Below are 13646 nucleotides of genomic sequence, written 5' to 3'. Positions count from 1 at the left end.
ACATGTTTTTCTTCCCTACTGTCCAACAGACTCATCTGTAAAACTCACCAGTATAAAATTCACTTTGAGTTCACAGACTCGTCAAAAATGTTATTAGAAAACTACTAACTAATACCTAGTTTTTCTAAATCTTTCACTAATTCTAGAGACTACCTTCTTATTGGCCCAAATCTTGAGAATATTATCTCCAGGTCTTCATCTGTGGTCACTGGATTCAATTTACACACAAAGAGCACATTTTCTGGAGGTTTAATATCTGCATCAGGTAGGTCTCCCACCTAAATGACAAATAAACAAGAATATAAATCAACTCCTTTATTTAATTTGCATTCTAAATATCCCATATTTAGCCCACAATGCTGATTCCCTGAAATATCTAAATTTACATTATAAACTACAGGCTCAGCAAAAGAAATCTTAATAGATTTCAAGATTCAAAACTCCATGCTTCCTGGCAGTAACAATATTAATAGCCAAAATATTTACCAGACCCCTACTTTGTGTGAAGACCATGTTTGGCACTTCATATACATTACTGCCAATTCTTAAAACAACCATGCAATTTCCATTTTACTTTTCCATGAGTAAAAATTCAAAAAGGTTAAATAACTAACTTGCCCAGGGTCACACAGTTGTAAGCAACAGAGTTGGGATTTGAACCCAGGTCTACCTGGCTTCAAAGTCCCAATTTTATCTCCACTTTTTTCTTTCTTCAAGTATTTAATATATTTTTGAAAGAACTTATGTAAGTATATCTAAGTTATGAAGCATGAAAATAAAAACACCCATGATGCCACCAACTAGCTTGAGAACTAAAATGTCCCCTGATCCCATTATCCCTCTGCCTCTCTCACCACGAATGAGCTTTTTGGTTTTCCTTTCTGGCCATTCCCTTACAGATCTTTATAGAGTTCTGACACATAAGTATATACCCCTAAGTAACATATTGTTTAGTTTTACTTGTTTTTAAACTTTTGCAAAATACTGTCATGCTGAATCTAGCCTTCGGCAATAAGTAATGCCCAATTCTTCTCCACATTATTGCTCAGTATGGAACACCAACAATTCCTGGAGAGTGTTTCTAGCTTTTTAATCTCACCCTCACTATCATCTTCTACTTCAGTCAAACCAAAGTCAACCTCATGGTCAACTACTGTGCTGAGCCGAGCCTACCACTTCCTACTAAAGAACTAGAGAGGGTGACAGTAAGAGAAAACCATGATATAATGATATGATATAATGATGGTGTTGTTTTCCTTGTGGGAAAAGTATGTTGACCATGAGCCTTTAGATGGGGAAACAATATACCTTCATACATATATTCAAAAACTCTCAGAGATGATTTCAGGTAAGATTACTATATAAAGTGTTTCCTCTTGGACAAACACATTAAAAAAAAGAGAGAGAAATCTTGGAAATCATAAACAGTAAGAAGCAACTGAGCCAGTAAGATCTGCTCAGTGTCTCTGAAGTCTATCAAAAGATAGCAATAACCTATGCCCAATAAGCAGCATTACAACATATATGGGGAAGAGCAAATCAGTAAAATCCCAAAAGGCACCTATAATGGCAGAAATACATCTAATGGAAGCACAAATGAGAAAAAAAAGTTAATGAGTTAAAAAAGAACTTGTTATACTACTTAGTCAAAGATAACTTTAAAATACTGCAAGGAAATTTAAAATATTCATAAGCTATGAAGGTCAAAACAATATTGCAAAACACTAGCTGAATTACCATTACATTATACACAAATAAAGCGAAACTGATGTTCTTAGAAAATAGAGGAAACTTGTTAATTGTGAGAATTGAAAGGACACAGGATCACCTAATGCAACAGCTAAAACCCAAAACACTGACAACACCAAGCGCTAACAAGGATGTAGAACAACAGGAAGTCTTTCTTGCTGGTGTGAATGCAAAATGGTAATTCAATTTGGAAGAGAATTTGGCCGTTTCTTACAAAGCTAAACCATACACTCCAGCAATTGTGCTCCTAGGTATCTACTCAAATGAGTTAAAAATTATGTCCACACTAAATTCTACACACAAAGGTTTACAGCAGCTTTATTCATATTTGCCAAAACTTGGAAGCAACCAAGATATTTAATAGGTGAATGGATAAACAAACTGTGGTAGACCCATATGAAATATTATGTAACTATCAAGAGAAATGAGCTATCAAGCCATGAAAAGACATGGAGGAACCTTAAGTATACGTTGCTAAGTGAAAGAAGCCAATCTGAAAAGGCTACACATTGTATGATTCCAATTATATGACATTCTGGAAAAGGCAAAACTATGCAGACAGTAAAAAAAGATACTGGTTGTCAGGAGTTAGGGGGATGAACAGGTGGAGCACAGAAGACTTTCAAGGCAGTGAAACTATTCTGTACAATACATGGCATTTGTCAACACAAAGAGTGGATCCTAATGTAAATTAAGGATTTTAGTTAATAATAATTTATCAATATTGGCTCACCAATTGTAACAAATGTACCACACTAATGGAAGATGCTAATTAAAAAGGTAAACAGTTGGGGAGGGTGAAGGGAGTACATAGGAACTCTCTGTACTTCTTGTTCAATTTTTCTGTAAATCTAAAACTACTCTATAAAATAAATTCTATGTATTAAAAACAAAACAAGAAAAGGAATCCACAAGTCCATATAGATAATGAATATATGATAAGTAGAGATAATAAAGGAGTGCTCTTCCTTACAAAAGGCAGGCTGACAAGTGTGGAAAAAAGGGCAGAGTTGGGAAATCACCACTTTGCACCCATCAGAGTCAAGATTGGTTCAAGCAATAGTCACGGATGGCTAAGAAATCCAGAGGGACAGTTTGACAAGGAATAAGATATCTGAAGGTCTCAAAGTGCCTTTCTACAGATGGCTTATTAGTTGCAAGGGGAAAACAGAAACTATGCAGTGGAGTCCCCAGACAATGGATTACCTTGACCAAGTGATCAAAACGAACACTTTCCAATGAGAGGCAGATGGATATTATCCACCTACAGATGTGACATCTGAGAAGGATACAATGTCACCTATGTAGTACTCTGGCTATGGGTGTATAACCTGAATCTTAATCACAAGGCAACAGCAGATAAACCTAAATTGAAGAATATTCTACAAAATAAATGACCTGTATTCTTCAAAAATGTTAATGTAATGAAAAATAAGGCAAGTTAAGGAATTCTTCCAGATTAAAGAGATTAGAGCAACATGACAACTAAATGCAACAGATGATTGATCATGAGCTGGATTCTAGACTGGCAGGAAAAAAAAAGCTATGAAGGATATTACTGAAGTAACTGACAAAACTGGAAGGTAGACTGTAATTTCTATCAATTTTAAATTTCATGATTTTGATATCTATACTGTGAATATGTAGGATAATATTGTTGCTCTTAGGAAATACACACTAATGAAAGAGAAAAGATATCTGCACCGCAATTTCAAATGGTCCCCCCAAAACAGTATGTGCGTATGTGCATGTATAATCAGAGACAGAGAGGGAGAGGAGAGAGAGAGAGAAAAAATGAACGATCAAAGCAGATGTGGCAAAATGTTAAAAATGGGTGAATCTGGGTAAAAGGTATATAGAAGTTGTCTGCGTTATTTGTAATTTTTCTGTAAATTTGAAATTATCTGAAAATAAAAAGTTTAAAGAATATGTCAACTCCTCTTATTCTGGCATAAACTTTCTATACTTTGTTGATGAAAGCTCTGATGATAAGCTAATGTTCTTTCCCTTATAAATCACTTACTCTTGCTGCCCAGGTGCTCAAAGGATTTTTCTTTTAAGTCCAGTAATTTTCTTAGAATTTGTCTTGGTGTTGGCTATTCTGGGTCAATATTCTCAGATAACACAGTGTGCTCATTAAACTGTATATTTTTAATTTTTTTTCAATTCAGTAAAGTTTTCTTGAATTATAATCTTTAGTATTTGTTCCTTCAGACTAGTGATGCTAATACGAATTTTAAAACATAATGAACCTGAAAGCTCTACTATATAAAATAATGATAGTAATAAAAACTTAATTATTATCCATCCATTCCAATATTATTGATGACCTACTACGTGAAAGGTATACCTACTCCACAAAAATAAGAAATGGAAAAAATGCCTAGTAGGTCAACTAATCATGTACTGAATAACTGTTCCCCAAATGACTTCATATTGCTAGTAATACAAAAAAGAGTATACTTTACAGTGTTCAATTTCTGCCCAGGTTTTATCCTGTACTTAGTATTTTACTATTTAATCTCAATACTTGAGACGTACAAAGAATTGTTCTCTAATATACTTAAAATTCAGTCCAAGAAACTCTTTAAAAATGAGATGAGTATAAACAACTGAAACCCAATTAATATTTGTAAGCTGGATATCCACTTCCCATTTTTTTAAAAAGGCACTTAGCACTATATTAATAGTGGAATCAAATCTGTTTACTTTCATTTGTGTTACTATGTCATACAAAATTTAATCCAAAAAAAAACTCTTAGCTAAATTTTTTAATATTTTAAAGACTATCAAAAAGTCAGAAATAAACTCACAATGAGTATGTATTAAATATATTGCTGAAAAACTATTCGAACAAAGTAATTATCTTACCATTTCTAGTAGAATAGCTTGAGTTTTGGCCTCTTTTTCTGCCTTTATTTCTTCTACTTCTTCAGCCGATCTTCCTTTGAAATCATCAATTTCTTCATCTGCTCCTATTCGACCACTCTGTAAGGCAGAAGTTACTCATATATATATTTAAAGAATAGAAAAATCTAAGAAATATGAGAGACATTATGCTTTATTCTTAGTTCCATCAAATGTGTTAGAACATTTGTTTCACAAATGTGAAACAAACTTACAAACCTCTGAAAATTGATTTAGATGAATTCAATAATACTAGCCAGACTAGGCATCTAATTTATTTTGAAATCAAAATAAACATTTATATAGGAACTACCTGGTATCCAACTAAGTGCTGAATACAGAAGATAAATGATCTTAGAAATTAAGCATTAAATCCCAACTATAAAGATAAATTCAGCTTTGAGGAAGCCTCATATGCAGAAATTTTTACCTCAAAAGATCTGAGGGAAAAAGTCTCCATTATGCCACAGAAATTTCTGGGTTCTAGCCTGGCTCAAAAGTATCCCCAGTTGAAAAGTTCCTTCACAAGCTGATAATTTAATTTAGCCTTAAAGCTACACTCCTATCTAGAGTTAAGAGATAAGAGAAATATTTCCCCAAGGTATTCATATAAGCTTCCAGAGCTAAGGAAAGAATATTAGGGAAATAAAAAGATAGGTAGAAAAATGAGTATCTCCCTGGAAGAGAAAAAAGAACTCTAAACTTGTCCTAGTATTACTGATCAAGCAAGATAATCATTCTGAAGAAATAAGTTTTAATAAGGTAAAAAGCAAATTTTATGCAAAACATTAATATGTATATACATTCAATCACAAGAAGACTCTACTTACATCTAGTTGTTCCCTTGTAGGTTCTGGTGATCGATCAGGAATTAATAGATCAGGAGGATCATCAAATGGATCATCTAAAATCACTGTATGATTTATCCTTACAAAATAAATCCAAGTCAAATGTTACATTTATGTCATTTCAGAATCCATGTTTTACTTTTTATAAAAATTATAACAAATATCTTAAGTATCTCTAACACCAAAAAAAACCATAAGCTCTTAAATTTTATTGCACAAGGATATTACTAGTGTATACTTTCACAATTAGTGTTACTGTCTTTGATTGTTTGATATTATATATTATATTTATTACTCTGCATTATGCTAAGATGTAATATAAATGACTAAATCCTAGTAATTTTGTCATAGCTCTCAATAATCTGCATTTTTTAAAAGCTAAAGGATTAATAATTCCTCCCAACATAAGCATTTATAATTAGTACAAGTATTTTTTTAAATAAAGGTCTTCTCTATTATAAAGATTCTTATAGTCACACATTTTAGAATTATCCAAAAACCAGTCCTATGTATGCCATCCCCATTACCTGTCAAACATCACATATAAAACATTCTAGTACATTTCAACAGTAAACTATAACCATACCTGATATCTTGATATGGAACAAAGTCCTTATCAACAAAGGTCTCATTAATTTTCTTAATTATGTCCATGCCTTCTGTCACTTCACCAAACACTGTATGAACACCATCAAGGTAATCTAGATTATCTCCTGTTGTAATAAGAAACTATATAGAAAGACATAGAATAAATACAAATATATATATAATTCAAACTGAAATCAGTTACAAAAGACTACATTAATTGCATGAATTCTCACCTACTTGTCACTACTACTAAGTATAAGGCACAAAGCTTAAACATAAAATATCAATAAATACAGATGCTCTGATTGTTTAAAACACTTGAACAAACCAAATCTCAGTTTTTTCACATGTAAACTGTGAGGGAAAAAAACCATCTACTCCAATGGGGCTGTTGTGACAATGAATGAAAGGTGCTCAACATGACCTGTTTTGAAATAAGTAATCAATACTGAAAGGAAACGGGCCACACTGTGAACAGTGATATTCCAGGAATGGTGGGATTGTAGGCAATATTATTTTCCTCTTTGTGCTTTTCTGTATTTTCTAAATTCCTCCCAATGGACATGCTTTACTTTTAAAAGGACAAAATAATAAGGATTTTTTTAACATAGGAAAAAATAGTGTCATTTTTTTCTTCTAACAAATATCTTTGATTGAAATTCTCTCATTACTAGATATTTACAAAGATAATTTTGTGGGTTCCCTAGAGCAAAACTCATCTCCTCACCCATTTCCTTACCTGAGATCCATGCTGATCACTGCCATTGTTCACCATGGACACAGTGCCCTTCTTCTTGTGCTTAATTCTTGGCACTTTTTCAGCATCGAAAAAGCTTGCTTGATCGCCATACAGTTGACTAAAAATACATACAATAAGGTTATAAAATATAAGTATACTCAACATGAAATATAAAACTACTAGGGTTACATATAGGGTGCTAGGGTTAACATATAAGGTTACCATTTGTTTTTGGTTTTTTTTGGCTGTGCGCATGGCTTGCGGGATGGAACCCATGCCCCCTGCACTGGAAGGGCAGAGTCTTAACCACTGGACTGCCAGGGAAGTCCCAGGTTACCATTTCTTTATAGAAATGCCACTATGATTCAAAATATTCCTTTTATTTGCTATAGACATTTATGGAACTTGGGAAAAATCTATATATATATATAGATTTTTTTTTTTTTTTGGTGGTACGCAGGCCTCTCACTGTTGTGGCCTCTCCCGTTGCAGAGCACAGGCTCGGGACGCGCAGGCTCAGCAGCCATGGCTCACAGGCCTAGCCGCTCCGCGGTATGTGGGATCTTCCCGGACCGGGGCATGAACCCGCGTCCCCTGCATCGGCAGGCGGACTCTCAACCACTGCGCCACCAGGAAAGCCCGAGGCAATTCTATTTTTACTCATTTGAAAATAAAAGAACTTACCCAAAAACTGATTCTCCTCCACGGCCAGTCCCTGTAGGATCACCAGTCTGTATGATAAAATCCCTCTATAATATATAGGATACTTTGTTAATTCAGAGAGCTTGCTAGATAGTTCCAATAACAAAGAACATGACTAATATCCACCAACTCACCTGTACATTGTGAATAAGGCAATAATTGTAATATTTTATTTTGCACAACTTCAGGAAATTCAAGCAAGCTGAAAGAAAGTAAATAGTAAATTTATCACAGTAGTTCACAAATATATTTTTAACCAAGTAAAAGCACAGTTAGTATAGTTTAATTTCTAAGTTACCATACAAAAACTTCCCCAAATGGTCAAATGTCCAAAGCCACTGAAAAAGGTAGTAATCCTAGAAAAAGGCAATATGTTTTAAATTATCATTTTATTCTCTTTTTCTTTGGATTTCTTGGGCATCTGAACTGTATAGAAAACTGAAACTTATCTGGGATAAGCAATCATTTGTTGATGAATTGATTTTGTAAGGGAAAGAAAAAATGAAGAGGACACTATGACTGCAAAGGATCTAGCAGAGTATCTGAAAATGGGTACAGATTATTTATATTAGAGAAAACAAAATATCTGGGACCATTTTTTTCACAATGATTAAACAGCCCTTCACAAAAATCCATATACTTATCATGTACCATGTTTTTTAAATAAATTCACTCATTTATCCAATAAACACTGACTGAGAATCTTCTAAGTACCTGTCACTGTTGTTAGGTCAAATGCCATTAAATCTCGATCTCTGCCCTTAACAAGTTTACAGTCTAGTTGTAGAGAAACATGCTAACAACTTCTCAAGGCACTAAGCTAGAAACCAAACAGTCAGAAAGACATATGAGGTGGTCCCTGCCCTCAAGGAGCTTATACTAAACTAGGGTCCTTTCACCTGAACACAAATAGTTACAATAGTGGGCACACCTGATAATACCATCTGTGCACTTAAATGGTACAAAGTTTAAAAGTGCTTTTAAATATGCCACACAAGTTGAAAAGAGATTGTTTCTGGCTGGGGAAATGAGAACACCTCCTGGAGGCTTAAGGGAGCACTAAAAGAACTGGATTGGCAGAGAGTAGAGAGTGGGCATTTCAAGCTGGGAGGACATTATGAAATACCCTGGAAGTGGGAATTTAAATGTTTTGGGGAGGGTCCAGGAGACCAGTCTAACTTCTATAACTTCTCCAGTGACACAGAGGAACAGAGGATTAAAAAGCTGGAGAGGTAAGATGGAGCCAAGTTATTGGAGGTTCTTGAATATCAGGCTTTTGATCATTTTTCTAGAAAACAAATGTATTCCTGGAGTTACTGTTAAACATATAGGAGTAGTCCTTTAACTAGAAAACAAAAATAATGAATCTAAGTAGTGATCAACAATGGTTGCCAAAATCTTTAGGTGAAAAGCTATGGGAACACTATAACAGATATTATCAGGTAGACAGGCCTGAACCACTAACCAATTTTAACATCACAAAAAGATCCAACCAGACATCGAGTGCCTCCTGAATGTGATGCAGCTGGAAGTACAGGCTACCTGATATGAAATATTCTTGCCAAAAACATTAAACCTGAATCTGATCAAGGCTCTGTATCTAAGTAGCAATTCATGAGAAATAGAAGGGATAGAAGAATATATTAAAAGATACAACAGGGATAAAATCAGTCAAATCCAAAATGAGAAAAATCTATCAATGACCCAGATTCTTTCTCAAAAATTTTTCAGGGAAAAAAGGGGGGCGGGGGGAACTTACAGATTAAAAGATATTTAAGAGATGTATCAACCAATATAATATATGGACCTCCTTACAAGACTAAACACACTCTTATCATACAATCCAGCAATCATGTTCCTTTGCATTTACCCAACGCATCTGGAAACAGGTCTATGCAAAAACTTGCACACGGATGTTTATAGCAGCTTTATTCATAACTGCCAAAATTTGGAAGCAATCAAGATGTCCTTCAGTAAGTGAATGGATAAATAATCTGTGGTACAACCAGACAATGAAATATTATTCAAGGCAAAAAGAATTGAGATATCAAGCCATGACAAGACGGGGGAACCTAAAATGCATTACTCAGTGAAAGAAGTCAATCTGAAAAGGCTACATACCGTATGGTTCCATCTGTATAACATTCTGGAAAAAGCAAAACTATGGACACAATAAAAGATAAGTGGTTGCCAGGAGATGCAGGGGAGGGGAATGAACAGGCAGAGCACAGAGGATTTTTAGGGCAGTGAAATTACTCTGCATGATACTGTAACGGTGGATACATGTCACTATACATTTGTCCAAAGCCACAGAATGCACACCACCACGAGCATACCCTAACATAAATAATGGACTTTGGGTGATAATGATGTGTCAATACAGGTTCATCAAATGTACCACTGTAGTAACAAATGTAAAGTATGTACAATGTTACATGGTAGAAACATTACAAATGTATTACAAATGTACCATTCTGGTGGGAGGTACGACAATGGCAGAGGCCTGTGCGCTGGGTGTAGGGGGAATATGGGAAATCTCTGTACCTTTACCTCAGTTTTGCTATGAACCTTAAAGTGCTTTAAAAAAAATAAAGTCTTAATTTTAAAATGGGGTGGGGGAGAACCTACAGATTAAAAGATATTTAAGAGAGACTTCCCTGGCGGTCCAGTGGTTAAGGCTCTGCGCCTCCAATGCAGGGGGTGCGGGTTCCATCCCTGGCGGGGGAACTAAGATCCCCCAAGCCGAGGGGTGCGGCAAAAAAATAAAAAATAAAAAAATTTAAACATCCAGTGGAGTGGGGCTATAGATGAAACATTTCACAACTGTTAAACAGAAGCTGATCATCAGCACATGGGAGTTCATTTACATGTTTCTACTTCTGTGTATGTTTCAAGTTTTCTATAACAAAAAGGTTTAAAAAAAAAGAAAAAGAGGGCTTCCCTTGTGGCGCAGTGGTTGAGAGTCCGCCTGCCGATGCAGGGGACACGGGTTCGTGCCCCGGTCCGGGAAGATCCCACATGCCGCGGAGCGGCTAGGCCCGTGAGCCATGGCCGCTGAGCCTGCGCGTCCGGAGCCTGTGCTCCACAACGGGAGAGGCCACAACAGTGAGAGGCCCGCGTACCGCAAAAAAAAAAAGAAAAAGAAAAGAAAAAGAAGGGAGAGAAGGAGGGAGGAAAAAAGAAAAATAAGTCTGGATATACTTACTATAAATTGATAAGTAGTTACATATAGAAGTAGATACCCAATCACCTGCTTACAAATATATACAAATAGGGTGGACTTATGTTTTTAGTGTCCCAAGCTATCTTTGCAGAAACATTGCTTGTCCATTTTGTCCGTGTTAATTAGGTGAGATAACCCTACCTCCCCTTTAGTCTCTCATAGTTCTATGGAAAAAGGCCCACAAACTTGCCAGGTGCTGCTCCACATGGAGAGTGTCAAACTCAAAGGAAAGCAAATCCAAGAGATGAAAAATACAATTCCCTAAAAAATCCTGTGTACCCCCGGTCCTGCCATCCTTAAAGCTTACCCCAGTAACATGAGGCAATCAACTGTTTTCTTTAAGCCAGTTTGTGTTGAGTTTCTATCACTTGCACAAAGAATCTTAATACAACACATATATTTGCATTACTCAATATAATGAACCTTTGGTGTATGCCCTCAAAGTGTCAGGCACTGCAGTAGATGCTCAGGATATAGAGATAATTAAGACACAGTCCCTATTCTCTTAGAGTTTACATTCTTGAGAGGAGCCCAGGACTTGCAAATTAATTCCAGGAAAATAGGTAAATGTATAACAAAATATGTACTGTGATTTATAAAAGACCTGAGACAGAACACAAGAAACCAATCGAACTCTACTTAGGGACACTGGAGAGTTTCACAGAAGAGATCATGCTTGATCTGAAAGTTGAATAATAAGCAGGAACTTTGCCAAAAGGACAACAGCGGAGAGAAATGTGGGGTAGAGGCAACAGTATGAGAAAGGCATAGAGGTATGGCTGAGTGTTGAGGGGTGGCGATAAGTGAGCGTGGGATAAAGTGCAGCACGTCGGAAGGCACTCAAGGTACCATACTGCAGCTTGTTTCATCTTCTTTCATAGACTGCATTCCGTGGGGGAAGGACCCTGCTTGTAACTAAACTCTCCTGGTCTCTAGCTTCTCCCCACTCTGAAACATTCTCCACACTGCTACTTATTATCGTCCTAAAACAAGAAGTTTGCCATGCCTCCATCCTGCTCTTAATCCCTTCAAAGACTCTGGGCTTAAGGCTATTCACGACCTGACCTAACCTAAAAACGTGTACAACCAGACTCGCAGTCGGCCATTCCACTGTCAAGCCACGCGGATCTACTTGCTATTTCCATTAAATTTCAAGCAAACAAGAAAACCCTCGCTCCCACTCATTTTTCAAAGAGCTAGTTCAAGGGCTCTGAATTCTTTGCTAGCTTTGCTTCTCCCCACCCCCTGCCAAAATTACACCCTCCTCTGGTTTCCATGGCAACTTACACATTCTTCCACTACAACGCTTAAGAAATTAAATGGGTTGCGGCGCCTATTTCCACCAATTTAAAATTAGACCCTCAAGGGTAAGAGGCCCATTCTACGGCTTGGCACAAAGTCTCGCATAGTGGACGATCAATGAGTGTTTGCTAAGGTTGGGTGCACACCTCTGGACAGCCCTTCCTCCAACCACGAGGGATGCCCACACTCACGGCTCCAAGCCCATCCTCCCTGCTTTCATCAGGATATACTGATTACACACCAAGGAATACTGCTTGCGTTCCTCTGACTAGTGAAAAGCAGTAAAGCCGCAAAAGCTATGGGCATTGTATATGCTGCATTACACACACACACACACACACACACACACGCATTTAATAACCACAAGCACCCGCCACCCGGACCCAGCACCAGATGCGGAGAAGCGCTGCTCCTCAAAAAAACTTTTCAACCAAGGCCCGCTAATAAAACAGCGCAGTCGCGGGCACCATCAGCCCAGAAGCTCCAACCAGTCCACGGGGACCTGGCAGAAAAGGCAAAGTGGGGAAGGCAGATAGCGGCCCGGCGGAGAGGTGAGCGGGGCCCGGGCCTCACCGCGCGGCCGCTCCTCCGTGTACAAGTCGATGACGACATCGCCCAAGGTGGTCTCCAGCAGAACAGCCATGGCGCCCGCTCCTCCTCTGCAACAAGCCCCAGGGGTGACAGGCTCAGCCCGACGTCAACTACGCCAGGCGTCACCCTCGGCGCGACGCCTTTTACGTCATCCCTCCGGCGACAACGCCCCCTTCCGGGAGGCTCCTTTGGGCGGATCTGGTCGGTGCCCCGCCTCCCCCGGCTGTCGGGCGGTGCCCTGGGTCCTGCCCATGGCGCGGCCCTTTTGAAAATCGTTCTTAGCCCTTGGCGACTGGCGCGGAAACCTGTCACTCAAAGGGGCTTCTGTGAAGGATTTGTGACCCTTTGTGCTCTATCTCAAGAATGGGGCGCTCTTGCACTGTTAGTGGGAATGTAAACTGATACAGCCACTATGAAGAACAGTATGGAGGTTTCTTAAAAAACTGAAAATAGAGTTACCACACCACCCAGCAATACCACTCCTGGGCATATACCCTGAGAAAACCATAATTCAAAGAGAGTCATGTACCACAATGTTCATTGCAGCACAATTTACAATAGCCAGGACATGGAAGCAACCTAAGTGTCCATCAACAGATGAATGGATAGAGAAGATGTGGCACATACATACAATGGAATATTAGTCATAAAAAGGAACGAAATGGAGTTATGTGTAGTGAGGTGGATGGACCTAGAGTCTGTCATACACAGTGAAGAAAGTCAGAAAGAGAAAAACAAATACCGTATGCTAACACATATATATGGAATCTAAAAAAAAAAAAAAAAAGGTTCTGAAGAACCTAGGGGCAGGACAGGAATAACGACTCAGACGTAGCGAATGGATTTGAGGACACAGGGAGGGGGAAGGGTAAGCTGGGACGAAGTGAGAGAGCGGCATGGACATATAGACACTACCAAATGTAAAATAGATCGCTAGTGGGAAGCAGCCACAAAGCACAGGGAGATCAGCTCGGTGCTTTGTGTTCCCCTAGAGGGG

At 37.8% G+C, this 13646-nt stretch overlaps 1 protein-coding gene across 1 annotated transcript in view; it reads right to left on the bottom strand.

Annotated features, from left to right (window-relative positions):
- The window catches only part of PPIL4 (peptidylprolyl isomerase like 4), a 33656-nt gene extending 20869 nt beyond the window's left edge, over nt 1-12787 (bottom strand). Inside the window, exons 1-8 of the mRNA XM_027083679.1 lie at nt 12632-12787; nt 7668-7735; nt 7516-7580; nt 6832-6949; nt 6091-6233; nt 5487-5583; nt 4621-4737; nt 154-278 (exon numbers count right to left, since the gene is read on the bottom strand). Coding sequence (XP_026939480.1) covers nt 154-278; nt 4621-4737; nt 5487-5583; nt 6091-6233; nt 6832-6949; nt 7516-7580; nt 7668-7735; nt 12632-12701 — 803 coding nt within the window. The 5' untranslated portion in view covers nt 12702-12787. The remainder of the gene's footprint in view (nt 1-153; nt 279-4620; nt 4738-5486; nt 5584-6090; nt 6234-6831; nt 6950-7515; nt 7581-7667; nt 7736-12631) is intronic.
- Between the last annotated feature and the right edge of the window lie 859 nt (nt 12788-13646).

The sequence above is a fragment of the Aethalodelphis obliquidens genome, unplaced genomic scaffold (genome assembly GCF_003676395.1).
Source record: "Aethalodelphis obliquidens isolate GAN/ISIS:26980383/991018 unplaced genomic scaffold, ASM367639v1 scaffold3, whole genome shotgun sequence".
NCBI lineage: Eukaryota > Metazoa > Chordata > Mammalia > Artiodactyla > Delphinidae > Aethalodelphis > Aethalodelphis obliquidens.
This window is presented reverse-complemented; position numbering and strand designations above follow the sequence as displayed.